The sequence below is a fragment of the Lycorma delicatula genome, chromosome 1 (genome assembly GCF_047948215.1).
Source record: "Lycorma delicatula isolate Av1 chromosome 1, ASM4794821v1, whole genome shotgun sequence".
Classification (NCBI taxonomy): domain Eukaryota; kingdom Metazoa; phylum Arthropoda; class Insecta; order Hemiptera; family Fulgoridae; genus Lycorma; species Lycorma delicatula.
The window spans coordinates 80,773,533-80,786,717 of NC_134455.1; the positions used below are offsets into that span (position 1 = coordinate 80,773,533).

The 13,185-nt window shown below is 37.3% G+C and overlaps 1 protein-coding gene across 2 annotated transcripts in view; it reads left to right on the plus strand.

Moving 5' to 3' along the window:
• Nucleotides 1–231: 231 nt before the first annotated feature.
• Nucleotides 232–13,185, plus strand: part of Polr1B (RNA polymerase I subunit Rpl135) — a 176,013-nt gene continuing 163,059 nt past the window's right edge. The window contains exon 1 of one of the 2 annotated variants that reach the window (XM_075356937.1): nt 232–957. In XM_075356937.1, coding sequence (XP_075213052.1) covers nt 886–957 — 72 coding nt within the window. In that variant the 5' untranslated portion in view covers nt 232–885. The remainder of the gene's footprint in view (nt 958–13,185) is intronic. The other variant, XM_075356931.1, reaches the window with a different exon arrangement.

Genomic DNA, 13,185 nt, shown 5'->3' on the forward strand with positions numbered 1-13,185 from the left:
TTAAATTACATTTAAAATTGGGTAACAGGACTAAAAAAACACTCTGTATATATATATATATATATATATATATATATATATATATATATGTATATAAAATAGGCCTATGTATAAAATTTTGCAGCTCAAAAATCTCCAAGACTGCTAGATAAATTTCGTTGAAATTTAGATATGGTGTAGTAGTGTATCTGAAGTTGTGCATGTGAAAATTTGATGAAGATTGGTTGAGTTGTTCTTGAGTTACGCTCAATTTAAGGTCGAAAAGAGATCTTCGTTATCTGTCGCCCACCAATGAATTAAATCATTCACTTAAACTAATTTTTTCAAGAAAACTACGCTCCATTTAAGTATAAATCAAATACGCTTGTCAAAGCACATTGTTTTATCGAAAGTACATTTTATCAAACCTTAATTTTTTTCTAGTTTTTTTTTAATTCTAAATATTAATCTAATTATTTTACGTTTTTTGTCAGTATAATTGCTGTTATAACTTTAAAAATAATGTTTATTTCACAATACATTTTAAAATAGCTTAATATTTGATGTTCACTGAAACGGAGCTGCACTTTTCATAAAAGCATTAGTTTAAGCGAATGATTTAATTCAGTGGTGACAGATAACGGAGAAGATCCGGATTGTTTTAACATTGTATGAAGGAAATTAATATTTTTTTCGAATAATTTTATTTTGCACAACATTGCCCATCTATTAATTTCTTTTGAATAGTAGTGTGAGAATTCATTTCAATGACAAACATCCTAGATAGATAACTATCGGTACAATTATACAATCGAAATATTCGAATGAATACTACCGAAGTCACCCATAACGAGTTGGTCAATGTGCTGTATTTGAGGTTAAGTTTTGTGCGATTGAACGTTAACAATGTTGGAACATCCGTCTTTGGAGAACTTAGCATCGGCGAAATTCAACCGACCGAAAGACAAACAAAACGAGGTAATTTATTTACAACTTTGGGGTCGCACTCACAAAATTAACGTTTTTGACTATATTTAAATAGGTTATATTTGAGTTAAAATTTATTATAACGGACCACTGTTAATATTGTATCCACTGAATCTGAAGAATTCCCATATTCGCTAATTTGTACCTCACTGTATACTGTCTTACTCCATGATTAAAGAGCTCATTTATTTTGTAAAGTTTCGTTGGTTTTATTTGATTAATTATTTGTTTGAGGTTTTCAGTTACGAACGATAAAGATGGAGTGTGCTTGATCTTAACGCAAAACTACTGAACTATATTAAAATTACACTTTTAATGAATTAAATCATAATTTGGATCTGTTGTTTTTTATTGAAGTTTCAATAATTCCTGGTCTGTTATTGGGCTAAAACAATGTGCTGCGATCAAGTGTATTTGATTTTTAGATGCTATGGCTGATAGTCCATTAAGTCAATGTGTAAGTTAGCACAGCAGCAAGATATCGAACTTGGTGCCACATATAAAGCGTTTTCTTTCTTTTTCCTGTTTACCGTTCAGGTATTACTTCAGAGGATGATATGTATGAGTGTAAGTGAAGTGTAGTCTTGTACAGTCTCAGTTTGACCATTCTGGAAATGTGTGGTTTAATTTAAAAACCCAACCACCAAAGAACACTGGTATCCACGATCTAGTATTCAAATCCATATAAAAGTAACTGCCTTTACTAGAACTTGAATACTGGAACTCTTGACTTCCAAATCAGCTGATTTGGGAAGACATGTTTCACCACTAGACCAACTCGGTGGGTCGCCACATGTAAAGCTGTAAGAAAGGAACTGAAAATTTTCCCCTATAATGTAATGTGTGTTTAAGTACTGAAACCTACAGATCATGCCAAAAGACTAATTCCGTAGGTATCCTTAACATTAATTTTTTATAGATTCAGCATGTTTCCATTTGGGAGAGTATATTAATTCACAAAGTACATAACTGTGGTCGACAACTAACCCCCATGAATTATACGAACAATCTTTACTCGAAGCGAAAATTGGAGTCTGCGTTGGTGTGAGTAGAATGTGTATTGTGCGTCTAACTTTTTTTTGAAAATACAGTTAATAATGTTGTGCTGTTTTAACAAACTTCATTAGACAGTTAAAAGAAGTAAAAATCAATCGTGGTTAGTTTCAGCAAGATGGGACCAGAGCATACACAGCCAACAGGTTAATGACTTTTTTTACAAAATGTTTGGTGAACAAATCATTTCAGGGGGTTTGCACGATCGCCCATTCTGACTCTCCCAGATTACTTTCTGTGGTGAGGGCAGTGAAACAAGGAATGTATCGCAACAGACCATGCACAATTGATGAACTAAAAACCATAATAACAGCTTATGTACAAGACATTCCAGTACATAAAGTGTACCGGAATGCTTGTACATAAGACATTCCAGTAAGAAATTGTATGTACAGATTGTACATACAATTTCTTCCCAAATCAGCTGATATGGAAGTCAAGAGTTCCAGCATTCCAGCTGGTTAGTGTTTGAAAAAAATTGAAATTTGTGCAGTGTTGTATTTATGTTGGAAGAGGTCATTTTCAACATCTTTTATAAACTATTCCAGTTATTGTAATATCGGTTACTGTGAATTAATGAAATAAAAATACAAAGTAATAATCAAAAAGAAAGTTTTGTCATTACACTAACATAATTTCACTGCACAGAAACTTTCTGAGTGCTTTGTATATGATGATGACTTAGAAGGATATGTTTTTAATGTGTTCTGCTAATTAACAGTTTAATTTCTCTGGTTCAGGCTGCTATCCCTTTAATTTACTTAAGAAAGTAAAAAACTTTCAAATAAAAGAAAACACCCCCTCAAATTTAAAACATTATTTGATATGCGCTTTAGAAATTTAAATATAAGTTTAACATTTACAAACTAGAACTGGTTTTTAAACTAATTTTCAAATCAGTTCCCATTTGCAAGTTTATTTTTTCTTTATCTTTCCTAGATATCCTATTAGGACAATTTATAAGTGAGGTCTAACAATCAGAACGGTTATTTCTTGCACTAAGCCTTACATTTAACACTTAACACTTTCTATACATGAGTTTTTTTTTAAGAGGTGGAGGAACCCCACCCCATATACAGGCGCCTGAGCAGTGTTGTTCTGCAAGATGTAATTAAATGCGTATGAGTTCATGCGCACTACCGACTAAACCTCTATCTCTGGCTACCCCCCCCTTTCTGGTACAGCTGGTGTGCATTACTTCTGGAAGGGGAATACACTCTCATATACATTCAGACGCCACAGTCAACAGATACGTACCTCACACCACAAGATACCAAACAGACTAAATCTCACTACACACTCTGCAACATCCAATCATCACTCAGAAAACATACCTCACGTCACACACTCCACACATCACATCAATGCCAGCCACATCCAATCATATAAACAAACACCTCACAGACAATTGAACACTATAGTATATGTACCTTACGAGTCACCATCGGACGAGGGAGCGGAATGCCCACGACCTCATCTCACGCAGGCGATCCCTACGCATACTGGGAACTTCCTAGGCTCTTAGCCGTGTGCCTGTCCTTCCCCGCACCCTCCGTCGACCGCTTCTTCTACCTCTGCGAGACTCCTGCCAGACGTACAGTTCCTCCATGATCTTCCTAGCAAACCTTGCTACAGCCGTCCAATTTTCCGCGCATTCTAACATGATCTGCTGCAGTTCCTCTGAGAGGAACATTTCCCTTTTATCTAGGTGTCCAATATTTCCCTCCTTGCATCCTCAAGTCGGGGGCAGCGAAAGAAGACGTGACATGCTCTCGCTTCCTCGTCTACACACACCAGACAATTAGCGGAGTGATCAAGCTTAAATCTAAAAAGGTATTCTCTGAACCCCCCATGGCCTGCTAGAAACTGTGTGAGAGTAATCCAGCAAGCCATGGGGCCGCTCGCACCAACTTCTCAGGTCCCTAATTATGCGGTGTGTCCATCGGCCTCTATCACTAGTGTCCCACCGCATCTACCATTCTCTCCTCATTTCTTTCGTAATGGAGCTAGCCACTCTCCATTTTTCCGCAGGTGTTGACGCCCGTTGAACTTTAATCTTCTTTCTGTGGGTGATCACCAGATCGACAGGTAATATTCCCGCCAACACTTCGACTGCCTCTCGAGAAACCGTACGATATGCAGCTGTAATATGGAGGCAGCTCCTTCTGTGTATTGATTCGAGAGCACTCCTGTATATGCCATATCTAATGACCCCTCCCCATATCTCGGCACCTAAAGTAACGTGGAATATACCACTCCAGACAGCAGCCTCCTCCTCTGCTGCCTCGGTCGCCCACAGTTCGGCAGTTCTGGCAACCAGACGCATGACTTTTTCAGCCTTCGAGCAGGCCTCCAAGACGTGAATACCGAAACGCATTCTGGCGTCCACCCACATTCCAAGATATTTTATCGCATTCCTTGAAACTATCCTTTGGCCCTCAAGCTCAATCTTCAATGTTGTCTTCGCTTGGTTGTTGTAATTGTTCTCCATCTTATAACCCGACTCCGGCCATCCAGGTTTTGATTGTTGTATATTTTTAACTTTGTATGTAAGCGATGGACTCTCAAGAGTACTCGACTCACCACGAGGGCCAAGTCGTCTGCGTAACCTACGAGAGTGACCGGACAGTAGAGGAGTGCGAAGTATGCCATCATACACTATATTCCAGAGGGCCGGCCCAAGTATCGACCCTTGTGGAATTCCTCTATCAATTCACCGTTCGACTGCTCCGTCCTTCACTTCGCAGATCAATTTGTGCTCACTGAGGTAGGAGAGAATTATCCTTCTCAGATGTGGGGGGGGGGACTCTTATATTCTCCAGCGCAGTCCTAATGGCTTCATGGGTCACACAGTTAATTGCGTTGCGAACTTCCTCCCACGACCACGACCACGCGATCTTCCTCCCTTCAATGATTCTCCTTGCCATACTAACCGCTTCCGATACCGCGTCCAAAGCAGATCTTCCTCTGCGAAAATCGAATTGTTTATCCGAAAGTCCCCCTCCGTCTTCAATAATTCTGGTCAGCCTCTGCAACAGCATGCGCATGAGTATCTTTGACATGGTTACGGTCATCGCCAGTGGTCTATAAGAGGACGTCCCTCCCCGGCTTGGGAACCAAGACCAGACGCTGCCGTCTCCACCTCTGAGGAAGCACTTCCCATCTAATTTATACCTTCAAAAAGGCATCAGGGTCCGCTCCAACAGCCACCTTAACTGCCAAATTTGGCAAAAGATCTGGCGCCTTATCCAGAGGCATCCGTTTCACTGCTGCTGTTAGCTCCTCTCTGATGGAAAGTAGAGAGGAATTCACATCGTCCTCAACTTTCGCAACGATTCCATTCCTATGAGGAAACAGTTCCTCAATTGTGTTTTGAACCTCTCCGGTTAACTTAAGGACAATTTTAAATGGATTGCCCCAGGGTCTGTATCAATTTCTAAGATGAATTGCTTCCAAGATGCCCTTTTAGAGTCTCTAACAAGCTTATTGAGCTCGCTCCTGCACCTCCTTTATCGGACCATGTATAACTGTCGATGCGTACGCTGCGTGAGCCTCCTGGCCCCAAGGCACTCGCTGCGTTTCCGAGCGATGTCTTCTGTCCACCAATATACTGGGGAACGATTTTTCCAACAATACCTGCGAGGGAGAATAGCAGCACATGCTGTTTCCAAGCAGTCGACCAGACATGCGGCCCTGTCCTCTGGTACAGTAACCTCTCGTACCGCACTGAGATCAAGTGTCTCCGCAAATTCTTTCGAGTTCATACCCCTCGTACTCCAGCCACGATCAACCGGCTTCCCAGCGCCCGCAGATCCTCCATCTGTAACACTCTTGAGGATGGCCTCGTGATCACTCGCTAGGTAGTCTTCACTCACCCGCCAGTCCCGAATCCGTGCCGCTACAGCAGGCGTAGCAAAAGTAAGATCAATAATGGGCCCAGTGGTTCCCCTCCAGAACGTTAGTGCGTCTCCAGAGTTGAGACATTCTAGATCCAGTAATGCGACGGCCTCAGTCAGTAATCTGCCCCTCACGTCGGTCTTTGGTGACCCCCAGGTAACCAACCAGGCATTTAAAACCCCAGGCCGGCCGATGAGCTTCGAGGTCTCTACTAAGCGATGCTAAAACTTCCCTGTATCGTTCCACAGACATGTTAGGCGAAAGATAACAGCTGTAATAATAAATGCCTCCAATCCACGCCCTGACAAAACCACGCTGTCTCATAACGTCCCGCACCGCACAGGTAGGTGCGCAATCGGCCAAATAATCGCACCCCGATCTCCAGAGAAAACCCACTCCAGCCGCGAGCTAGGAACGTAGAGCTCAGAGATAAACACAATATCAATGCCCATCTCTGAGACATACCTTGTCGCAGGTCAAGCGCTAGTGTCGCATGGCTCATATTCAACTGAACAATTTTCATTTCCATCAACAGGTTGAGGTACGCCTGGCCCTTCCCCGGTTCTCCTTGTTATTTTCACTTTTGGCCCCTTTGGGGCATGTGGCACTGCTAGTGCGGTGCCCCTCCACATTGCACGTAAGACACTTCAGTGTTTTGCTACATTCTACAGCGTAATGTCCATCGCCCCCGCAATTGTAACATACAACCTTCCAGTCTTCGCCTCTGCAGTTCCTTGCCAGATGTTCTGTTTCTAAACATCGGTAGCATCGCAGAGGGAGATCAACAACATCTATTCTACAGCTCACAAGCCTGATCTTCACTCTTCCCTTTTGTACAATGGGTGTAACAGTCGGTACTGGGAGGCGACATATTGCCACTCTGGTTTCTTCAAAACCCAGTCTAATTGTCACTCTTGTGTCAGCTGTTAACTCCTGACCGGAGGCCGCAGGCAACCCCTGTAAAATCTCACGTGGCTGTATATCGTTCTACAAGTTCCATACCCAGAGAAAGGCCATCCTGGTCTTCGTGAGAACATTTCCACCTTTTATAGTTGACAAAAGTATCTGCTTAAGGGCTTCCCTTTTCTCCTTAACTTTAATCTCCATATTGCTGCCAGCCATCCAATGCGTCCTAGCTCAGCTCCTTTTTATTCTTTTATTAGGCACCACTCAAAAGTCTTTTTTGAAATTTTATTTTCAGCCACCCTTTTCAGATGTCCATTACTTCCCAGCTGTCTGTCTTCCATACTTTCAATCGATGTCTTCTTTACCTCCTATTTTCTCAAATATTTTTATTTCCCATTCTATTCCTGTGCATCAGCGTGCAGTGCAGCATTGTTTCTTATAATTCATCTCCAATACATTCAACCTCTGGATTATTTTTATTTTTGTGGTCCAGTTTCTGTTCTATAAAGAACACAGTGGGTTCTGTAATGGATATAAAAAGTAAACCCTAAACATGCAAATTAACTCCTAAATATTTGTACTAATTTACTACCTAAATCTTACCATCCCTTATTACTAAACCAGTCGCATCTGCCCCTACCAGGAGAAACTGAAGACTAACTATGCTAGATTTTAGCATTTTAATTATTTAGAGGAAGAATTATAGGTGAAATAATTAGTTTTGTTCTTCCTGTAGAAATTTGTTCTCCATTTCACTCCCATAGAACTAAGTTAAAAAAAAAAATATTCATAATAGTAGCATAATGTCTAAGATAAGCATATTTGTCAAGTTTCTTGTTATTACAGTCTTGGCGTGCCTAACTACTGATTTATTTTTTACTCCCATAGGATTTGTTGATCAAAATAATTTTTTTCCTGAAGATATATCCTTTGAAATAACCATGCCACATTTCAGCTTTCTAGTACTTCAGGAAGTTTTAGAACTAGTGATCTCAGTGAGGGCTTTGGCATTTGTGTACAACTATATAAAATATTATACATATTTTTATAAATGTAATATTAAAATTAAAGCAATGTATATATATATATATATTTTTTTTTTTTTTTTCAGATTCTATTTGTAAAACTAAATAAACTAAACTAAAAATTTCCGTATGAATAATGGCAATTTCTCCTTTATTCTCCTCCTGTCCACAATTTTGTTATTTTTATATAAAATTTTTATCTCAAGTTCAGATAGAGGAATTACATTAATATTTGGTAAGCGTCTTTGTTATAAAATTTTTAAATTACCAAAAAATCAGAACCTTAATATCTTCGCAAATTACAAAATGGCGGCCATGATTATTTTTCAATCCGTTATATCTCCATAAATATTAGTTTTATCAAAATATATGTTAAAATATTTGCTAAAATATTAAGCCTTTTATTTTGAACAAAATGACATTTTGATTTTTTTAAATATGTTAACATATTTTTACCATAACTGAGTTATGGTAAAAAATTGATGTAATTTTGTGTCTGTTTTCATGTTCTCCACTTTACATTCCATTCAATTAAATATTGTTTGTATTTATTTTTAATTTTAGTATTGTAAATTAAGTAATAATTTTCTAACAGTAAAATTTAATATTACATAATAATAAAACCAGCTGATATTATCTTTTCACTTTTTAAAAATTTTACACACTGACTATTACTGCTGATAATGTTAACAATTTAAAATGCAATGCACATTATTTAAATATAAAACCATATGATTTTAAAGTAACTCATTGTTTACTTGTGAGTTTTAGTGTATTCCTTTGGCCATCAGCCATTTTGGAGTGAGTTGTGCTAAAACTGTCAAGCGTTTTTATCCAGGCATGCAGAGATGTTATTGAAATCATTGTATATCACGCTGTTTTCAATTTATATATATGAAAAAAATACCATTTATCCAGAAAATTAGTCAGATTATTATGATATGATTATACTGATAATTTGTTGAAACAGCCATCTAAAACCGATAGATAGAAACAGCCATCATACCGATAGATCGGTACCCTGACAATTCTAGTGCAAATTATGGGTAACCCTGACATTCAAAGGGTTAACATTCAGTGTCATTGGTTTATTTTTTTAAGTTTTGTTTTTTGTCATCGCAGAGTTTGAATATTCTTTTGCAGAAATGTGTGCATTTAATGCATGGTTAGCAAACTGCAACACGGGAGAAGCAAAAAGGTTATGAAAATAGGTTTCCTAATAGACATGTGTCAAGTGAAAAAACTTTTGTAAAACTTTACAGACAGCTTAGGGAAACAGGCTCATTTACACCAGGGAATCATGACTGTGGTAGACCAAGGAGTATTAGGACTATTGAATTAGAAGAAAGTGTGGAAGATTCCCCCTGATAAAAGTACCATTATCTGGCAATACAAGGTGTGGGCCACATGACTGTGTGGCAGGTTTTAAATGGTAACTGTATTTACCCTTATCACTTAATAGCACATACAGTGACTGACATTGCCGATGATTTTCCATTTAGATTGGCTTTCTGTAATCGGTTTTGAAGAACATTAATTGAAGATCCTTTTTTTTTGGCAAGGATTCTGTTCACAGATGAAGCTTCTTTCAAGAGGAATGGTGTTGAAAACTATGTCAATCTGGAGCAACAAGAATCCTTATGGTACTTTCCAAAGTAGCCATCAACAAAGATTTTCCCTGAACATTGGGCAGGTATTTTTAATGACTACCTTTTGGGTTCTGTCATTCTACCAAATCGTTTAAGTGGAGAAAATTATCTTGCTATATGACCGAAGATCTTCCACATTTGTTGGAAGCTCTACCTCTACAATTACAAGGAAATATGTGGTTTCACCACAATGGAACTCCTGCACATTTCAGTCAGTTGGTATTAGATTTCCTGCATGAAACTTTCCATGAAATTGATAAGCCATGGAGGACCAGTGCCCTGACCTGCCCGATCACCTGACTTAAACCCTCTTGATTTCTATCTGTGAGGCCATTTGAAACATATTGTTTATTCAACTTCAGTACTTAATGTTGAGTATCTTCAATAAAGGATCCAAAATGGATTTCAAGAAATACTCCTGAAATTTTTGAACGATTAAGACGATTCTCTGAAAAAGACTGGAGACTTGTGTAATTTCAAATGGTGGGTGCTTTGAACATTTCTAATAACTTTTAACAATTGTTTTCAGTTAATTTAAAAAAAAAATACAATAACATACAATAATTAACGTAACATAATCACAGGTAGTTCTTTTATTTTTTAATTATTTTTTTGTCTTCAGTCATTTGACTGGTTTGATGCAGCTCTCCAAGATTCTCTATCTAGTGCTAGTCGTTTCATTTCAGTATACCATCTACATCCTACATCCCTAACAATTTGTTTTACATATTCCAAACGTGGCCTGCCTACACAATTTTTTCCTTCTACCTGTCCTTCCAATATTAAAGAGACTATTCCAGGATGCCTTAGTATGTGGCCTACAAGTCTATCTCTTCTTTTAACTATATTTTTCCAAATGCTTCTTTCTTCATCTATTTGCCGCAATTCCTCTTCATTTGTCACTTTATCCACCCATCTGATTTTTAACATTCTCCTATAGCACCGCATTTCAAAAGCTTCTAATCTTTTCTTCTCAGATACTCCGATCGTCCAAGTTTCACTTCCATGTAAACTGACACTCCAAACATACACTTTCAAAAATCTTTTCCTGACATTTAAATTAATTTTTGATGTAAACAAATTATATTTCTTACTGAAGGCTCGTTTAGCTTGTGCTATTCGGCGTTTTATATCGCTCCTGCTTCGTCCATCTTTAGTAATTCTACTTCCCAAATAACAAAATTCTTCTACCTCCATAATCTTTTCTCCTCCTATTTTCACATTCAGTGGTCCATCTTTGTTATTTCTACTACATTTCATTACTTTTGTTTTGTTCTTGTTTATTTTCATGCGATAGTTCTTGCGTAGGACTTCATCTATGCAGTTCATTGTTTCTTCTAAATCCTTTTTACTCTCGGCTAGAATTACTATATCATCAGCAAATCGTAGCATCTTTATCTTTTCACCTTGTACTGTTACTCCAAATCTAAATTGTTCTTTAACATCATTCTGCTAGTTCCATGTAAAGATTAAAAAGTAACGGAGATAGGGAACATCCTTGTCGGACTCCCTTTCTTATTACGGCTTCTTTCTTATGTTCTTCAATTGTTACTGTTTGGTTCCTGTACATGTTAGCAATTGTTCTTCTATCTCTGTATTTGAACCCTAATTTTTTTTAAATGCTGAACATTTTATTCCAGTCTACGTTATCGAATGCCTTTTCTAGGTCTATAAACGCCAAGTATGTCGGTTTGTTTTTCTTTAATCTTCCTTCTACTATTAATCTGAGGCCTGAAATTGCTTCCCTTGTCCCTATACTTTTCCTGAAACCAAATCGGTCTTCTCCTAACACTTCTTCAACTCTCCTCTCAATTCTTCTGTATAGAATTCTAGTTAAGATTTTTGATGCGTGACTAGTTAAACTAATTGTTCTGTATTCTTCACATTTATCTGCCCCTGCTTTCTTTGGTATCATGACTATAACACTTTTTTTGAAGTCTGATGGAAATTCCCCTTTTTCATAAATATTACACACCAGTTTGTATAATATATCAATCGCTTCCTCACCTGCACTGCGCAGTAATTCTACAGGTATTCCGTCTATTCCAGGAGCCTTTCTGCCATTTAAATCTTTTAATGCTCTCTTAAATTCAGATCTCAGTATTGTTTCTCCCATTTCATCCTCCTCAACTTCCTCTTCTTCCTCTATAACACCATTTTCTAATTCATTTCCTCCGTATAACTCTTCAATATATTCCACCCATCTATCGATTTTACCTTTCGTATTATATATTGGTGTACCATCTTTGTTTAACACATTATTAGATTTTAATTTATGTACCTCAAAATTTTCCTTAACTTTCCTGTGTGCTCCGTCTATTTTACCAATGTTCATTTCTCTTTCCACTTCTGAACACTTTTCTTTAATCCACTCTTCTTTCGCCAGTTTGCACTTCCTGTTTATAGCATTTCTTAATTGCTGATAGTTCCTTTTACTTTCTTCATCGCTAGTATTCTTATATTTTCTACGTTCATCCATCAGCTGCAATATATCGTCTGAAACCGAAGGTTTTCTACCAGTTCTCTTTATTCCGCCTAACAACTACTGAAAGAGCTGCTGCCCTCTTTCTGGAATCATTCCTTAGTCTGGCTCTCAACAGATACCTCTCTGATATGGTTGCACCTTCGGTCCAGCTAATCTGTATCACTGAGCACCCAAGCCTCCTCACCAACGGCAAGGTCTCATGATTCATAGAGGAGGTTTTAATTATTAGATATATTATTATTATTAGAAAATCATTTAATTTGATACTGATTTACAATATTAGAATTAACAATAAATAAAAACAATATTTAATCAAATTGAATGTAAATGGATGACATGAAAACAGACACAAAATTATTACATCATTATGTCTGCCATAATTCAGCCATTTGTTAACTGAATTTAAAAAATAAAATGTTATATTTTTCAAAATAAACTCTTCTATTTTAGATTCTCAAATAACCTTTCCCACTGTATTCTGTTGAATGCCTTTTCCATATCTATAAAACACAAGCCCAGTCTTCTTCCTTTTTCAAAACATCATTCTCCAATCATTCTGATCAATCCTATAGCTTCTCTTGTTCCTTTTCCTTCTCTGAATCCAGACTGTTCTTCCCCAGCATTCTCCTCCATTTTTGTAATCAACCTTCTGTTCATAACTTTCAGCATTATTTTTGCAGCATGTGTTATTAAGCTGATAATTCTACATTCTTTGCATTTTTGATTCCAAACTTTTTAGGTATCAGTATCATTATTGTTTTAACAAATTCTCTGCCCATACTTCAGTATCATATATTGTATTGCAGATTGAAAAAATTTCATCTACTCCTTCATCTTCTAAACATTTAAAAAGTTCTACTGGAAGTTTATCTACTCCTGTTGCTTTCCTGTTCTTCATGATTTTAATAGCTTGTGTAATTTTAGATTGTAAAATTGGTGGGCCTTTTTCCACTTCCATAGTTTCTTCTCCCACCTCAGCTTCTCGTGTTTCACATTTCCTTCCCTGTTTATAGGTCCTCTATATACTCTTCCTATCATCTCTTTGTCTCATCTTCCTTATAAAAGCTTTTACCATTTTTGTTCTCAATTTCTCCCATTTTATAAGATTTCTTTTATCCCATGAGGCATTTTTTACTTTATACAACATGTCATACGACCTTTTCTTTTCTAAATCTTGTATATCTTTACGTTCGTCTTCTACACA